This window comes from Arachis hypogaea, chromosome 16 (assembly GCF_003086295.3).
Source record: "Arachis hypogaea cultivar Tifrunner chromosome 16, arahy.Tifrunner.gnm2.J5K5, whole genome shotgun sequence".
NCBI lineage: Eukaryota > Viridiplantae > Streptophyta > Magnoliopsida > Fabales > Fabaceae > Arachis > Arachis hypogaea.
Genome location: NC_092051.1, coordinates 19,922,824 through 19,942,132, shown reverse-complemented (window position 1 = coordinate 19,942,132; position 19,309 = coordinate 19,922,824). Strand labels below are relative to the sequence as shown.

The 19,309-nt window shown below is 34.1% G+C and overlaps 1 protein-coding gene across 1 annotated transcript; it reads left to right on the top strand.

Annotated features, from left to right (window-relative positions):
* The first annotated feature begins 11,583 nt into the window (after positions 1 to 11,583).
* LOC112759052 (uncharacterized) lies at positions 11,584 to 13,363 on the top strand. The gene has a single exon (XM_025807874.3). It carries the CDS (start codon positions 11,757 to 11,759, stop codon positions 12,969 to 12,971), a length of 1,215 nt encoding a protein of 404 aa, XP_025663659.1. The 5' UTR covers positions 11,584 to 11,756; the 3' UTR covers positions 12,972 to 13,363.
* Positions 13,364 to 19,309: the final 5,946 nt, after the last annotated feature.

Sequence of the window (19,309 nt, the reverse complement as noted above, 5' to 3'; positions counted from 1 at the left end):
TATAGTTTAGAATGGAAGAAATAATTAAAATATAAATTTTGACACTAATTTTAAAAAATTTGGCCCAAGATTAGGCTAATGGGCTGAACCGGTTGAACCGGGCCTAAATAAATCCAAGCCCAACCATTAAAAACACACTCCACGCTTAGTGATGCCTCATAAACAGCAAACACATCAAGAAAGTGGAGGGAGACACGGTGAGAGAGAAGAAGCCATAGCCAAACCCTTGCTCCATTTTCAATTCGCCATAACTTTCAATCCGAAACTCCGATTGACGAGCCGTCAGCGGTCACGCGTTCGTATTGGAATCCTCTACAAAACCCACCCAACAATTCGGTTAGAAATCCACTTTCCAGTTTCAATTTTCTCTTCTCCTAATTTCGAAATTCAATGGGTATTATATTGAATTTTTGTGTATTTTTAGTGTTTAGGGTCGAATTAGCTTACGGGTATTGTCGGGTTTAGCTCATTGCAGTTATGCGTTAGGTAAGCACCCTCAAAATCTTTGTGTAATGTTGAATTAGTGAACTCTATTTTGATTATAGTGGTAATTATGATAATAGATTGAAATTGATTGTTGGATGGAGTCAATTTGAGAATTTGGAAGCTTGACATCAAGTTTTGGATGCTGGGTTTCGTTGGTGAGGGGTCGAAGTTGAGGAGCTTGTAGTACAGTGAATGCTTGAGGTGTTCTGAGTTTATCGGGGAATCGGCCAAGGTATGATTTCGGTTTCTCGTAATTAAAATATAATGTAACGTGAAAACTTAGGTTAACTGACCATAAGATAAGATTGGATTGTTGATGCTATTGATGATTGATATTTGTGGTATTTATAAGGCTTGGTGATTTTGAGGTGAATAATTATTGATATGTGTGGTTGTGGATTAGTGACTTGTGTTAGAGTTTGTTGAGTGAATTGTTGAAATATTTGATGAGTTATTGATGGTGATTGTGTTGAGTAATGAGGTTTACAGGAATGTGTGATATATTGATGATGAGTAAATGAATTTGTATAAGTTTGAGTTCTAAGTCTATGAGGTATAAGATAATTGATGATGATTTTGTGATATGGAACTGAAATGGGTGGATGATTGATTAATGGTGAATTATGAATGAGAATTGCAGAAATGTGATATGTATATGATAAATCTGGCCTTAATGAATGATCTTGGATGATTATGAATGTATATGAATGAGTAATTTGTAATGAATTTGAAAATGAAATTGTTTTGAGCTTGACCTGGTAAGGTTCGTGGTGGTTTACCGCTTGCCCAGCATCGAGATATATGTGGGGTTCGTGGTGGTGTACTGCCCACAGGTTTTAAAGGTGAATGTTGTGTGGGGTTCGTGGTGGTGTACTGCCCACATATTTTTAAAAGAAAATGCTTTGTGGGGTTCGTGGTGGTGTACCACCCACATGTGTGTGTTGTTTTTTCCAATTGAAGATCTTGCGAGGTTCGTGGTGGTGTACCGCTCGCAATGGTGGGGTTCGTGGTGGTGTACCGCCCGCCATGTGGGGTTCGTGGTGGTGTACCACCCACCGGTTTTCGAGAGGATGATATCCGGGTTAGCTGTCGGATGTGTCGGGTTTTGGCAAAGTAACTGACACGTGAGCTCACAGCCAGTAGGAAAGGCATGCATCATATGCATTTATGTGACTTGTTTGGTTTTGCATTACTTGGGTTTGCTTACTTGAATATCTATGCTTATTTGCTATATTTGCTATATTTGAATATCTACTTGTGCTTGCCTTGTCTATTTGTTTGTCTGTGCATCGGTGTTTCGAAGGATTGGAGAAGGGGATGATGAGCTTAGGGGTTAAGTTAGGATTTGAGATGGAACCAAGAAGCCTTAGATACGTTACCCTGTTTATGGTTTAAAATATTAGTTTTAAGTTTGAATCTATTGTCGGAAGTTCTAGGATCGCCTTCGGCTTTCCCGAGACCTTATATGTTAGTTATGCGGGCACTGTTACCATGCTGAGAACCTCCGGTTCTCATCCCATACATATTTTTTGGTTTTCAGATGCATGTCAAGCGGCACCTCACTGAGGCATTCTGGGAGCATCTGTCAGCGAAGGATTCTTGAGTTTTGGGTTTATGTTTTGGTATATTGTATATATGAATACATTTATCTCTCCACTATGTATATATTATGCTTTGTCCCTCCTAGAGGTTGACTTGGAGAAACAGGTTTCAGAAATAGTATTTTAGGTTATCCTTGTGTATATGTATGTATTTATATATGCTCTGATCGGTTTTAACTTCGTTAACCGAGTCAGAAGCTTTGCTATCCATATCCTTGGAAGTCACCTCTTATATATATATTGCTCTACTTTTATCCTATTTGTTTTACACTAACGTTCATGTGAGTGTTGCGCTTTTCGGTTTAACATTTTGTTTTATCTTTTCTTCAAAGGCTCCTCAGTATAAATTCCTTTCAACTATTATTAATATATATATATATATATATATATATATATATATATATATATATATATATACTTTTAGAGATCGTAATACCTTGCCACCTCAGTTTTATGACTTAAGCATAAGACTCTGTGTGGTAGGGTGTTACATTATGGTATCAGAGCAGTGCGTTCCTGTAGAGCTTGAGGAATGGACTGACTATGCTTCTGAGTATACTCTGGGTGTTTGAACATCTTATTTAGAATGTTTGCTTGACATATATAGCATAAATGTTCATGAGTATACTTTTGGAAATTCGAAGCACTAGACTTTAGATATTAAGACTGATCACCTTAATATTAATTGTTTGGTGTGGACAAGACCCAAATGGTGTCTCGTGGATGCGAGTGAGGTAATACGATTGATTCTCTTACTGCTGTTGTGCAAGCTTCTGCTGAAGGGATGGAGCGAATAAATTAGGAATGGTGATAGAGGCAGTAATGGACTTGGTGATGAATGAAACCAAGGGATTAGAACTCATGCAGCTGGAGTAAAGGTCAATAGTGCTAGTTAGAGAGATAAAGAGACTCAAGGAGTGTTCTGGCAGAGTAGACGGGTGATTAAGTCCTTAATGGTTTAGAATCAGAGTAGCGCTGCGGAAGCGCAGTGATTTTGGTGACTCTAGAACTGTAGGGACGTGAGGAAGAAGTCTTGGGATATGAGCATAATTTGAGGATTGGTATAGGATCGGAGAATGAGAAGTGTCAATGTGTGGTTTAGGTTATAATGGGTTTACTCAGATGAATAGATTGAGAAATTGTTTAGTGTTCGAGATGACGGAAAGGATTTGAGATTTAATTTGATTTAAATGGCACCCCTAAAGAATAAGGAAATATGTAGTCATTGAGAAAGAGTTAGACGAAGCTAAAGAATGAAACAAATGGTATGAGTTAGGCCTGAATTTGATTAAGTTTATGATCTTGTACATGAAAATGGAGAATATGAACTAGTATTTGAATTGATATTGGTGAATAATAGAATGAATGATATGAGATCGATTGAATCTAAAGGAGCGGATGTGAATATTTGAGAGCGAATTTTCGAGGACGAAAATTTCTGTTAGGGGGTAGGATGTAAAACCTGCAAAATTAGTAAATAATTAGCTAATAAATTAATTATTAATCAAAAAATTAGGAAAACTGAATTTTATAGATTAGAATGGAAGAAATAATTAAAATATTAATTTTGATACTAATTTTAAAAAATTTGGCCCAAGATTATGCTGAACGGGCTGAACCGGTCGAACCGGGCTCAAATGAATCCAAGCCCAACCGTTAAAAACACACTCCACACTTAGTGATGCCTCATAAACAGCAACCCATCATGAAAGTGGAGGGAGACAAGGTGAGAGAGAAGAAGCCATATCCAAACCCTTGCTCCATTTTCAATTTGCCATAACTTTCAATCCGGAGCTCTGATTGACGACCCGTCAGCGGCCACGTGTTCATCTTGAATTTCTCTACAAAACCCATCCAACAATTCAGTAAGAAACCAACTTTCCAGTTTCAATTTTCTCTTCTCCTAATTTCAAAATTCAATGGGTATTATGTTGAATTTTTGTGTATTTTTAGTGTTTAGGGTCGAATTAGCTTGCGGGTATTGTCGGGTTTAGCTCATTGGTGCTGTGCATTAGGTAAGTACCCTCAAACCCTTTGTGTAATGTTGAATTAGTGAATTCTATTTTGATTATAGTGGTAATTATGATAATAGATTGAAATTGATTATTGGATGGAGTCAATTTGAGAATTTGGAAGCTTGACATCAAGTTTTGGATGCTGGGTTTCGTTGGTGAGGGGCCGAAGTTGAGGAGCTTGTAGTACGGTGAATGCTTGAGGTGTTTTGGGTTTGTCAAAAAATCGGCCAATGTATTATTTTGGTTTTTCGTAATTAAAATATAATGTAACGTGAAAACATAGTTTAGCTGACCATAAGATAAGATTGGATTGTTGATGCTGTTGATGATTGATATTTGTGGTATTTATGAGGCTTGGTGATTTTGAGGTGAATAATTATTGATATGTGTGGTTGTGGATTAGTGACTTATGTTAGAGTTTGTTGAGTGAATTGTTGAAATATTTGATGAGTTATTGAGGGTGATTGTGTTGAGTAATGAGGTTTACAGGAATGTGTGATATATTGATGATGAGTAAATGAATTTGTATGAGTTGAATTCTAAGTCTATGAGGTATAAGATAATTGATGATGATTTTGTGATATGGAACCGAAATGGTTGGATGATTGATTAATGGTGAATTATGAATGAGAAGTGCAAAAATGTGATATGTATATGATAAATCTAGCCTTAATGAATGATCTTGGATGATTATGAATGTATATGAATGAATAATTTGTAATGAATTTGAAAATGAAATAGTTTTGAACTTGACCTGGCAAGGTTCGAGGTGGTTTACCGCTTGCCCAGCGTCGAGATGTATGTGGAGTTCGTGGTGGTGTACCGCCCACAGGTTTTGAAAGTGAATGTGATGTGGGGTTCGTGGTGGTATACCGCCCACATATTTTTAAAAGAAAATGCTTTGTGGGGTTCGTGGTGGTGTACCACCCACATGTATGTGTTGTTTTTCCAATTGAAGACCTTGCGAGGTTTGTGGTGGTGTACCGCTCGCAATGGTGGGGTTCGTGGTGGTATACCGCCTACCGGCTTGGGAGGATGATATCCAGGTTAGCTGCCGGATGTGTCGGGTTTTGGCAAAGTAACCAACACGTAAGCTCACGGCCAGTAGGAAAGGCATGCATCATATGCATTTATGTGACTTGTTTGGTTTTGCATTACTTGGGTTTGCTTACTTGAATATATATGCTTATTTGCTATATTTGCTATATTTGAATATCTACTTGTGCTTGCCTTGTCTGTTTGTTTGTCTGTGCATCGGTGTTTTGAAGGATTGGATAAAAGGATGATGAGCTTAGGGGTTAAGTTAGGATTTGAGATGGAACCAAGAAGTCTTAGATACCTCACCCTGTTTATGGTTTAAAATGTTAGCTTTAAGTTTGAATCTATTGTCGAAAGTTCTAGGTTCACCTTCAGTTTTCCCGGGACCTTATATGTTAGTTATGTGGACACCGTTACCATGCTGAGAACCTCCAGTTCTCATCCCATACATATTTTATGATTTTCAGATGCAGGTCAAGCGGCACCTCGCTGAGGCATTCTGGGAGCATCTGTCAGCAAAGGATTCTTGAGTTTTGGGTTTATGTTTTGATATATTGTATATATGAATACATTTATCTCTCCACTATTTATATATTATGCTTTGTCCCTCCTAGAGGTTGACTTGGAGAAACAAGTTTCAGAAACAGTATTTTGGGTATTTTGGGTTATCCTTGTGTATATGTATGTATTTATATATGCTCTGATCGGTTTTAACTTAGCTAACCGAGTTAGAAGCTTTGCTATCCATATCCTTGGAAGTCACCTCTTATATATATATATTGCTCTACTCTTATCCTATTTGTTTTACGCTAACGTTCACGTGAGTGTTGCGCTTTTCGGTTTAACATTTTGTTTATCTTTTCTTCAAAGACTCCTCGGTATAAATTCCTTTCAATTATTATTAATATATATTTTTACTTTTAGAGGTTGTAATACCTTGCCACCTCAGTTTTATGACTTAAGATAAGACTCTTTGTGGTAGGGTGTTACAATCATCATTTTGAAAATTATATTTTATATTTTTTACTCAATGCTCATCCTTGAGTTATCAGTTCCTTCTTTTTTTCTTTCAATTGCATTTTATACAGCACTATAAGGATGTTTGCATTTATAAACATATACGGTTAAGTTTATTAATGTTGTTGTCCAGTTCAGCAGTCTCATTCATGTTACTTTTAATAAAATAGTTACATTTGTGTATCTCTAGAAGATTTACTTCCCCAAAAGGTATCTGCATTTTTCTTTTATTAATCTTTCATATCCAGTTTTAATTAATTTATTGTTTTAGTTCTACTTCAATTCTATCAATCTGTGCTACTTATCTTTCTAGAATAATTCACACTTTCTAATATCAGATAGAGACCCAACAAAGCTTTCATAAATTGGTGGAAGAGAGTCATATTTTTTACCTCTATATCAACCCATTTTCGGTATTATATGCTCCCTCACAACAAGAACCTTTTCGTTATTGAATTTTATTTATTTAATAATTCTTATTTATTTCTAATGTTTAGTTGATTCCATACATGTTCATACATATCTCTCACTTTATATTATGGTCACAAAACATGCATGAGTTTCCCAGCATATTTTACAGAGAGTACAAGAAATCCTTTAAGGATAAAATGCTGATTATTGACTCCAAACATGACCAGATTCAGCTACGTATTTTAAGAGGTCATTCGAATGCTTTTATAATCGAAGGTCTTGAGAACCTAGTTAATCTTTATAGATTATTCAACAGAGGTACCATTAAGCTAAGGTATCTCTACAAGGACATCTTCTTTTGTCATCATAGTTAGGGATAGGTTCATGAATAAATTGTCTGCCAGTATTTATGATATGAAGTTACTGTTACATTCAATATTTACGTCTAAAGGTAAAGACCGTATATTAGAATATCACTATGTACTTTAGGCTGTTCACTACCAAAAAGTTACTTATAAGCCATCAAAGAAAAATCACAAACGTTACAAGCATTCATCTAAGAAGAATAATCAGCTGCACTCTACACTGAGAAGTTCTTCTAAGTTGGTGTCTGCCACTTCCGTTAAAAAATTACAACCAAAACAGAATATGGATTCAGTTAGTTGTCAGTCAACATTAATTGATCTAAATGTTTTTCCTTTGGATGACCATCACCAACTCAACTCTGAAAGTATCACACATTCTAATCAAATGATTAGCTTTAAAGGGATTTCACACCTTGAACCAGATATAAATTGTCAAAAGATGATACTAGTACAGTTTCATGATTTCTTTAAGCTATCCAATGAGGAACAAATTGTTTTTATTCCCAACCACCATCCTTCTTCTACTGGATATAATGCTCATTATTTTTTGAGTTTCTCCCTACTAAGGAACCCAACTCTTCATACTCATCATCATGCGTATGTTTCATTATAGAACAAAAACTTCTTTCTGGTTCATTGGTAACGTGTTTTTTTTTTTTGTGAATTCTGAAAATATTATATTTAACTCAAACTAACTAAACATGTACAATGTGTTACTTTTTTTTCATTTTGTATCTTTCAGATACTACCAATCAAGTTTGTCTTGAAAGCATTCTCTAATATGTATACTCATGTTAGGCTCATTATGGAAGGTGGCCGGTCATACAACATGACTTTACAATGGACATTTTCTAATCGTTTATTTGAGGTGTTCATGACCAATGGATGGAGAGAGTTTCTGATTGAGAACCATCTTAGGCTTGGAAGTGTAGTAAGGCTCACAATTAACTCAATTGATGAGACTATTATGCTGCCTAAAATCATAAAGATCTAAATTCTTGCTTTATTTTCGATGATAAGATCATTATGATTATATCTCAGCTTTGTTAAGTATTTTGTATTTTGTTTAGTAATCCTCTGAACTATTAATTTGTTGAATAGTTATTAGTGTTTACCTTTCACGAGCCATTCTTAATCATGGCTTTAGGGGAGGTTTTATGGTTTAGTGAATTACTCTAAAATTTGTTTGTCTTTCCCGTGTAATGTTTAATCCTAAGTTATTAATTTTCATTTTGGTATTTATTTATTTTATCATTTATCTTTACATGATTTTGTTACTAAATTACTCGATTCAATCTTACAATTGTTAATTACATAGCAATGTGCCCATCGATAACCTCTTCTCTCAACTTCGTTTATAAATTTGTTACTAAAATTATGCTAAAACTTAATTCAAAGTTTTCATCAGCTTAGTTTTAACCTTTTTTTGTGATTCAGATATTTTTTTTGTTAACTAACATTATTTTAACATGAAGTCACCATATTTTAGACAAAACTAAATGCTTGATTTTGAATACCAAGATTGGAACTCATGCTACAGGAACATTATACAAATCATATTTTTCATGGATATTTTTTAGTTACTAACCATCATGTATTTCCTTACATTGTCATCGGTGCTAACATCTTCAAGTACACATGTACAATCAATAGATTTCATTACATTACTCTTTTTTCATTCACTGATGTTCAAGTTTTAGAACATACATATAATTTTGACTCTATTTAAAGAATTAGTTATTTGTTTCCAATTTTTTAGGTAGCTTTTATATTTTTTATTACATAATTTCTCACATTTTGAATCACATGAAATTTTTAAATAAATTTTCACAATCTCCTGCCAACTTTATATTTTTGAATGTTTACATCATTTATATTTCAAATATACCTCATCATGGTCATACTTTTAACTTTTTTAAGTGTTATTAGGTAATAGATGGATTCAATAGAATATAAGCTAAATCCTATGTTAGCTAGGCTAAGGAGGATTTGTATCATCAAGGAGAAGAGAAATAGAAAAATACAATATTTCATGCAGAATGCTTCTGAGAATGGTAATATGATCATTATATTCATATGGTTTCTAAGTTTTTTATATTTTTTTATCCTTTTTAATATACTATGTATACTAATATCAGATTTTGCAAACAACAACACATTATTTTCAATGAAGAGAAAGGTCCCACATAATTTCTGGTAACAATATATCATATTTTTGTCTATTAAGTACTGGCTTTGTTTCTCACCATTTGCTCAATAAGAAAACTAATTCAACGTTATGTATCAATCAAGTATATTCAACTAGTAATGGAGTTTCTCAAAATGATAACTTTCAACATTCTAAAACTCCTCTATTCAGTATATCAAATGGTAAGACCTCTCATTCATATTTATTATACAACCAAATATTTATATATATCATTACTCAATCTTCTTTCATTCCTTTAGTTAACTAGGCAGTGTTCTACTCATCAAATAAATTCTTAAAAAATAAAGGAAAGGAGAATTACAATATAATTGATGAGCAATTGGCTTATACATCAAGATCAACTTTAATTAATCCTCACATTACTAACAACTCAACTGACAACAAACACATTATCCTGGATTCCTGGTATGATTATTTATTATCGAACATTTTTTTTATCATGTTTAATGTTAATTTTATATTCATATTTGTAGTTATTTTTATATGATTTTAGTTTTTTTTTAGTAACAAAAAAAATTCAATGGTTATTTTTTAAGGTTACCACTTTGTAGTTGTTTCTATATTTATATTTTAGATATAGTGATTTTATGAAAAAATTTTATTCATTCTTTCTTAATTTTTTATTTAAATGCATTAATAATGTAATGTTCATTTGTTATATATTTAGTGAATTCATACGCCATATGCTACAAAAGTAACTTATATTTAAAGCTATTATATTTGTTCAGATATTATTATTTCTATATTTTTTCTTTCTTCGACATCTTTAATATGTTATCTACCTTTTTTCGTGTTCTATACATAATTCAAGCTAATATTTAATTATTAATAACTGTTTTCGTACTTTTTTTTTGTACTCTATACATAATTCAAACTAATATTTAATTATTGATAACTTTTTTCGTACTCTATACATAATTCAAGCTAAATTTAAATAGGTTATATTTAATACAACTATTTATTTTTTTGTTTAGCATAATTTTTTTTATTTTCTTTGTTTCAGATTTAATTACTATATATTTAAAGTATTTATTAAGTTCACTATAATTGGATAATTGTAAACAATTATATAATTTTATAATGAAGTATATTGAAGCAGACGAGAAGGTTTATTTGAGTTCTGACTCTATGTGCGTTGAAGAAGGTAGCATGGAGTCAGAGTTTGATGCATTTATTCTTGATGTACTAAATGTCATTAACTGTTCAGGGTTACCACCTCATGAACTTATATTAAAAGTAGGTGTTTCTATTATGTTATTAAGAAATATTGACCAATTTAATGGACTTTGCAATAGTACAAGATTACAGGTAAAGAGATTAGATAATCATGTAATAGAGTGTGTTATTTTGACCGGAGATAAAGTAGGAGATGTTATTCTAATACCTCGTATGAATATGATTCCTAATAATCTAACATTACCTTTCAGATTCCAAAAAAGACAATTTTTATTGGTCGTCTCATTTGTAATGACCATTAACAAGTCACAAGGACAAACTCTTAGCACAATTGAGTTTTATTTACCCAAGTCAGTTTTTACACACGGACAATTATATATTACTTTATCAAAGGTTAAATCTAAGCTAGGTTTAAGAGTATTGATTCAAAATAAAACATGTATATTTGCTTCAGCAACAATGAATATCATGTACGGAAAAACCTTCTAAAATATATCTTAAATTTGTATCTTACTTTATTGCTAAATTATATCATTAATAAAATTATATCAGATTAACCATTCATTTTTTTTATTATTCAATTCACATATTGGTTTAGAAGGTCGTAAAAATATATATACATCAAATTTATTTTCATCATTATTTAAAAACTTTGTTTTAACTACGTAAATTAATTACTTCCCATTATATATAAACATTTAACAACAATACGTATACATAATATTATTAATTATAATTTTTAATTATATTAAACAATTATTATATATCATTATTCACTTTTCAAAACATTCTCTATGTTTATAGTCATCAATAGTTATTTTTTAATTTGTTTCCATTAATTCATAATTATATGCATAAATTTTTTTCATACATGATACGGGTTACTAGACTAGTATTCAACTATTATTAGGTTCAACTCAATCTCCCAAAACAACTCCATCCTAATTATTAATTGGACGAACCAAATGACAATTGAGGGAATGGAGATTGTCTCAACCTATAAGCGGGTATTATTATATGTTTAATCAAGGCAAGAGGCACGAGTGGTAACCATTATTCTCTAAACGGTAACAACATACAAATAGTTACGTTACTAATTAATTAACTCAACAGAACGTAATAAGCTCCTTTCCTTGCGCCCTCAATCACCCAAAACCTGAAAGGTGGCATATGCCATCCACGTATTCAGTTTTTTCCGCTCTAACTAAATATAATTAACCAGATAAATGACTCGGGAATTTTATAGATATAAAAGAGAGATAGAGAGGAAACAAGAGATAGCATTTTCATTTTGGCGCGCACTTTCGGGGGAGAGTGCGTGGTTTGTGACCACCACACTGACGATCGAACACGGCCAGATCCACCGCCTCCCCCGTCACACGCCACCACTAATTATAATAATCCGTGCGTCGCATATATATCAAAACAAAATCATAAAATGTCGGTTGCAGCTCCGTTTCAGCTCCTAGAAATAAACATCATATCGGCGCAGGATCTTGCACCGATTTCGAAATCCATGCGAGCCTACGCGGTGGCGTGGTTGAACCCTGAACGCAAGCTAGCCACGCGGGTCGACGAAGTAGGTCACACCAACCCAACGTGGAACGAGAAGTTCGTGTACAGGGTTGATGAAGACTTCCTCAGCAACGAAAATTCCGTTATCATGATCGAGATCTACACCAATGCATGGCTTCGCGATGTTCTCGTCGGCACCGTCGGGGTCCTCGTCAGCAACCTCATCCCGCCCTCCTCTCGCTCCGGGAACCGCAAGCCAAACCTCCGATTCGTCGCGCTTCAGATCCGAAGGCCCTCCGGTCGCCCTCAGGGGATCCTCAACATCGGCGTCACGCTCCTCGATAGCACAAAGAGGAGCATGCCTATGTATTCCGAACTCAGCAACTCCGCCGTCGGTTATTGGGATCTGAAGGACCCTAAGAAGATGACAAGACACCAAAACGACGACGCCGAGAGCCAGGACAACGGTATCAACGATCAGAAGCTCTTGACGCTGCAGAGATGCCAGAGCGAGAAGAACGATTCAACAATCAACGATTATACCTACCAAGGAGCGGGCCAAAACTTCTACGCCCACGACGGACACGACGAGTCGGAGTTTCTCACTCTGCGGAAGGGCACACCAATTGTGAACTTAAACGGTTCGTTGTGTTCGGATGTAGGTCCGTCGCCATCGGTGGTGGCGGCGGCAATAGCAAAAGGATTGTATCCGATGCCGGCACTGCCACCGAGATCGGCAGAGAGTTCGGCGATCGACGGTTGGACAGGGAATAGCAACTCGGAAGTAGGGATGAGGACGAAGATTGAGAGATGGAGGATTGAGCTTACCCCTGCTTACGATCTGGACCATCAACAATCGGCGCCTCCATCGGAAGTTAGTGAAGAGTTTGAGGTGAAGAAATACAAAAGCTCTAAGCGCGGTGTAGGTAAAACGCCGGGGAGGCGGAGTAGCATAGGCGGGAACCGGCAGCAACAGCAGCAGCAGAAAGGGTTGTTTTCGTGCTTCGGGACGGTGTTTGGGTGTGAGATCTCAATTACTTGCGGAGGCAAACGGAAGAAGAGGCATCAGGGTGGGAAGAGCCACGTAATAAGTGGATCAGAGCTCACTTACGATGAATCATCTCAATGCAGAGATTGATTAATTAATTAATTTGTTAATTAAATTAAACAGGGTCAGGTATTACTTTAATTAATTATTAATTGATTAGCTACTCTGGAGATTAGTATCGTGTGCGATGCAGGAGCAGCCCCCCCTCGCGTGACGTGCATGGTAGTAGTGGGATTATTGTACGTAGGCGCTGTAAATTGCGATCCGCAATTTTGATTCATTATTGGTTGGATGTATGTAGATGCAGCAGAAGAAGGTGTAGCTTCGTTAGAGAGGATATCAGATTCTTTTTTCCCTTTTAATTTTTTTTAATTAACTTTTCTGTTAACAAGTGTATATTTGCATTCCATGGAATGGATTATATATACTGGAGTTTGTATACCCGATTATCTTCAATGAATAATTTCTTTTATTTATTGGAACTTTCATATTCTATTTAAGTCTTGTTAAATTTAAGAAAAACTCAAGAATTAGTAGAAGTTATTATTTTTAGTCAATATTTTTAGTTATTAGTTTAATTTTTTTAGTCTAATAATTTAATGTTGTATTTTTAATTTATATTTTTAAATATTATTGACTAACTACTAACTAAAAATAATAAATTATGTTTTACATGTATCTATTTATTTTCAGTTGCGCTAATCCTTGAAGCTAAATAAAAATATTTTTTAAAGTAAAGAGATTGATATATAAAGAAGTAAAATAATATTTTAATCATTTCTAAATTTATAATTTTTATTATTTGTGAGTTCACCATTTTAATTCTAAGATGATTAAAGTATTATTTTATTATTTTTACCAATTTTCTGTTTTCTATTTATATTTGAAAGACTAACATGCTAATCAGGCGAACTATATTTTTCTTTTTTAACTTTCTAGTGAAAAATACTTGAGAGCCACTATTTTTAGTATAAAAAAATAGAGAGTTTACTAATGTGAGTCTAAATGTAAGACTAAAACAAAACAAAAAAAATAATTATTGATCATCTAACATTTTTATTTTCAAACAGACTACATAAATTTTCTTAAAAATTTCGAAAAAAAAATGAAATCCATAATCTTTATTTATTGTCACCACACTTTCTATTTTATCTTAGAAAAAAATATTAGAGACTAATATTTTTATTAATATTAATTAACACTTAGTCAATATTTTATTTTTATATTATTAGAATTTATGAATTAAATTTTTGAGTTTATAATTTATTACTTAAAATTTCAAATATTGGTTAAATATTAATAAAAAAAATAAATTTTGTTAGTTATATAACATTGCTTAAGTGATTTGTTAAGCTAGCCAATTTATATGATTAACATTACCTATTTAACCCATGGGTCTAATAATTATGTCTATGGTAATGTACACTAATAAAAAATTAGTTATTTTTATATATATAGAAGATCTTAAAATAAAAAATAAGTATTGAAAATGTATGAAATAATAATATAAATATATAAAATTATATAATAGTTAATTTAAGAGATAAGTATTGTTTTGGTCCCTAACGTTAAGAGGATCAGAATCGAAATCGTCTCCAACGTAATTTTTTATTTAGAACCATCCTTAACGTTTTTTTTTTCGTATTAAAATCGTTATTTTTAATAAATTTTTTTATTTTATTACTAAATTACTCCTATCTTAAAAAAAATATAAAATTAAAAAAAAAAGAAAAGGATCCGAAGGGGAGGGGAGAAAGGAAAGGGGAAAGGGCGCGGGGGAGGAGGGGAGGAAAAGGGGAAAGGGGGGAGAAGGAGGGAAGGGGAAGGGAGGAACGCCGGTGGAGGGGAGGAGGCCGCTGCCATAGCCGCCGCCACCATTGCGACACCTGTATTGTCGCCAGTCCGCCAACGAGCCGCCGCCAGAATCGCGAATAGAGGAAGACGTTGCCGCCGTTCATGCATGCTTCTGTCGCCGTGGAGTGCGTCGCCGGGAAGGGGAGCCCAACGTGAGGAGGGCGGCGCGCGAAGGAGAGAGAGAGGGATCTGAGGCTAAGTTGGGTTCCTATCACTGTCGATCTGCCCATCCACCGTCGCTCCGTCGCCCACGAGCTGCCGGTGGTTTTGCTTCGGCTTCTGCATCCGCTTCTTCATCTACATCTGCTTCTGATTCTGCTTTTGCATCTGCATTTGCATCTGCTTCTTCTTTTGCTTTGGCTTCTGCATCTGCTTCTTCTTCTGCATCTGCATTTTCTGTTGCTTCTGCATTTGTTTTTGCTTTGTTTCTGCTTCTGATTCTGATTTTGTATGTTGATTTTGTTGTTGAATTTGATGTTGTTGATTCTGAATTTGATGTTGTTGAATTGGGTACTCGTTGAATTTGATGTTGTTTCTGCTTCTGAATTTGATTCTGATTCTAATTATTAGTATTTGATGGGAGTAAGGGAGGTGGTGGTGGTGGAGTAAGGGAGGTGCTGGTGGTGGTAAAGGTGCTGGTAGTGGTAAAGAGTATTTTTGTCCCTAAAAATTTAAAAGGACGGTTTTAATACGAAAAAAATATTAAGGATAATTCTAAATCAAAAATTACGTTGGGAACGGTTTTGATTCTGACCCTCAACGTTAGGAACCAAAATAATACTTATCCCTTAATTTAATTGTTACTTTTATGTATATATAATATTTTTTTAAAAGTTTAAATGAATCATATACTGATTTTATAGTTATTAAATACCCTTAAAAAGAATTAGGGTTGAGTTAAACTTAAACATCCCATGAATTGAATGGAATGGATTAGAGTATTACAGTATTATTGAAAGATTAAAGTTTGCCCCAATTTTAGGTTTCTTCTCTGATCTAATTATAAAGACAGTGCTACCGCGGTAGTTTAGTCTCATCTTGATAAACATCAAGGTGGTTTATGGATATTATAAAATAATAATTATATACAACTAATTTTAAATATTTAATATTAATTAATTTTTTATTATAAAATTATTTTCTAATTTTTTTACAATATTTTTTATTAAAATTTAGTGTTTAGAATTTAAAATTTAAAATTTAAAATAAATAAACAATTTATATAAAAATTGACTGATATTAAGTAAAAAAGAAATCAATTTTTAGTTAAACTCAATAACAAGTAATAAAAATTAAGGTTGCGAGAACCGAATCGGTTATTGAACCGTTCGAGTGACTGATTCAATGGTTTAATGATATTTAACTGGAATCAAATTGTAGTTGAACTAATTTAATTAAATATACAATAAAATTATAAAAAATTTAATATATAATTACAAATATTTAAATTCAATAATTTCTAAGCTAATAAAATTCAAAAAGAATTATATCGACCAGGATCTATTTTATTTAGCAACTAAAATTGAACTTATCACTGTTTTTGACAATTATATCAACTAAGGTTCTGAAAATTGAACCGGACCGACCGGTTCAACCAGATTAACCAAGAATCGGTCATTTGGTCGGTTCGATTGACCCCAGAACTGTCCTATAAAAATTTGTGAAAAAACCAATCAAATCGGTAGTTAATCAGTGAACCGGCTGGTTTTAACCCTGGGTCCTAAATGGGGTCGTTTTGAGATGCAAAAAAAAAAAAAGAAACCCGCATTCGCTGACCGCCTGACCCGATAACCCACCCAACCCAACCCCTTATGCAAACTGCAGACCTCAGTCCCCTCACTTACCAGCCACCACACATTAAACCCTAATTTCACTTCCAAGTTCCAATCTTCATCCAACAACGAAGGCCACCGTCCCTCCCAGTTTACCACAATCGACGTTGTCACCGGGCAGAAGGACCTTCAACGGGCGGAAGGAAGTCACCGTCATGGATTGAAGCTGCTGCGGTGGTGATGAGTCCATATTTAATGATAAATTTTGGATTGATTTGAGGGGATTTCATCATATAAACCCACATTTATTCACTTAAATAGTCTCAATCATACTAAATGCATTTAAAACATCAAATATAGGACATAAAGACTCAAGCAAATCTAAGATCACAATCATAAAAGGAGTATAGCACACAAGAACAAAATTTGTGGTTGAAAATGTACAACCACCCAATTAAAGCTCAAATCTCACTTGGTGTTTTGTTCTAGCTCTTTTCTATGTTCCATAAGATGAATATTTCAAGCAAGTTGAAAAACAAGTTTTCAAATCTAATCAATGGAATGCCCTAAAAGAGATTTCTTGAAAATTTCTTGTTGTTTTTACCAAATTATTTTCTATACCAGGCAACATGCAAATAAAACTATAAGCAAGCTAAGATATATACAAGCAACTAAGCAAAGTGCAATGCAATGAAATACTAAACAAATATTCACACAAAAAAACATAACTACTAAAAACTAGAAAATAGTGCAAAGTGTTGAGAAAGAGAAATTTACGCCCCGAAATATAACTATTAATTAGGGTTTGTAGAATTTATAGCTTTAAGTTTTGATTTTGGATCCTTGCTTATTTTCATTGTAAGTATTTCTTAATTTTCTCTTTTATTACACTACTTGTTCTACACTTTCTTATATTTTAATTTCCTTTATCAATACATATATAGTTTTGCAATTTTGGATTTCTAGTTGATGAATTTGATCCTTGATTATTATATGTTTGTTTGAGTTGCCTTTGTTGATTTTGATCATTGGTTGTTCATAGTTTTTATCATTTTCCCAATTTTGCATGTTTTATGATTACGCCCACCATGTGTTTGATGAAATGCCAATTTTGATTATGTGGTAGATTTTCACCCTTGGCTTGGGGGATTGAGTGTATGGAATACTAGAGTCATAATGTCCGACATTTAGTGATAATTCTTGGGTTGTTAGTTGTTATTGTTTCTACTAACGCTAGCTTTTTTACTAAGGCAATTAGTAAGTTAGCTTAGATTTGTGGATTAATAACAATTACGCTAACTTGACTTACTCTTCGATGTTAAGGGTTGACTAGGTGAGATTAATCCATCATAATTATCATAGTTGTGGTTATGACAAGGAAGGGTGATGAGCAGATATTTTATACGTTTTTTGGCATCATTTTCATATAGTTTTTATTATGTTTTGTTTAAGTTTTATTATGTTTTCATAGGTTTTAGTGTAAAATTCACATTTTTGGATTCTACTATGAGTTTTTGTGTTTTATGGTGATTTCAGGTATTTTCTGGCTGAAATCTGAGAGTTTTGACAAAGTCTGATTCAGAGGCAAGGAAAGCATAGCAGATGCTGTCAGGATCTGACCTCCGTGCATTCAAGTAAGCATTTCTGGAGCTACAGATATCTAAATGGAGAGTTCTCAATGGCTATGAAAAGCTAACATCCAGGGCTTCCTGAAATATATAATAGTTTATACTTGTTTTTGGAGATGAAGGCTCAAAATTGGCGTTCAACGCCAGCCATCTACCTCAGTCCTGGCGTCCAACGCCCACAGAGAGGTGGCCAGCGTCCAACGCCCAAAGGGGAGTCCAAAGGGGGCGTTCTACGCCCAAGAGCCTTACTAGCACGTGGAGACACCCTTAGCTCAGTCCAAACACTCACCAAGTGGGCCCCAAAAGTGGATTTTTGCACTACAAGTCTAAGCCTATCATATTTCTGTAATCCTTAGTTACTAGATTAGTATATATAGGAGAAGATCAACCATGTTTGATATATCACTCTCCAGCATATCATATTTTCGAACACAATTATGTACAGTATGAGCCACTAAACCTCCTAGGTTAAGGTTAGGAGCTCTGCTGAGTTTTATGGATTAATAAAAGTACTACTGTTCTATTTCAATTCGTGTTTGATTCTCTTCTAAGATGTATCTCCATTCTTCAACCTTATGAATGAGTTAAACCGTCAAAAGTTATCTCTATTCTACATGGGTTCAGTGAGCATCTTTCATAGGATATCAATGAACCACTAGCTTGATTATACATCTCTTAGACGACTAATCCACGACTTCGTTGGGGACTTCTCAAGACATCAGTTCAGCTGAGGTATGAGGGGATTAGGATATTTGTGGTAAAGGCTAGAATCAAGGCGTAGCATTCTCTGATATGGAAGATTCGACCTGGTCTGTGGCGTTTTGAGTAGGATCACCAAGGGGATGAACTGCAGGAGCTTCACCCTCATTCAAACTGGATGCGCACTAAACCTGGTGTTCAGCCTAGAGGAAGATTGGTGGCCGCTCAAACCGGCGTTGATCACATACAGCCTACTATAGAAGAAATCATTCACAATTGGAGTAGACAGTAAGAAAATATTGATCCAGAAGAACAAAACATCTCCGTGACCTTAACCATCTTCTTATCATTAGATTCACAACCACTGAGTAACGTTATCTTTATTTTACTTTTATGCGTCTAAATAATTAAACAACTTTTCTATCCGCCTAACTAAGATTTACAAGATAACCACTGTTTGATCCAAGCCGACAAT

Bases quoted from the DNA above. Each gene is read 5' to 3' on its own strand.
- LOC112759052 (XM_025807874.3), top strand. From the start codon at position 11,757: ATGTCGGTTGCAGCTCCGTTTCAGCTCCTAGAAATAAACATCATATCG.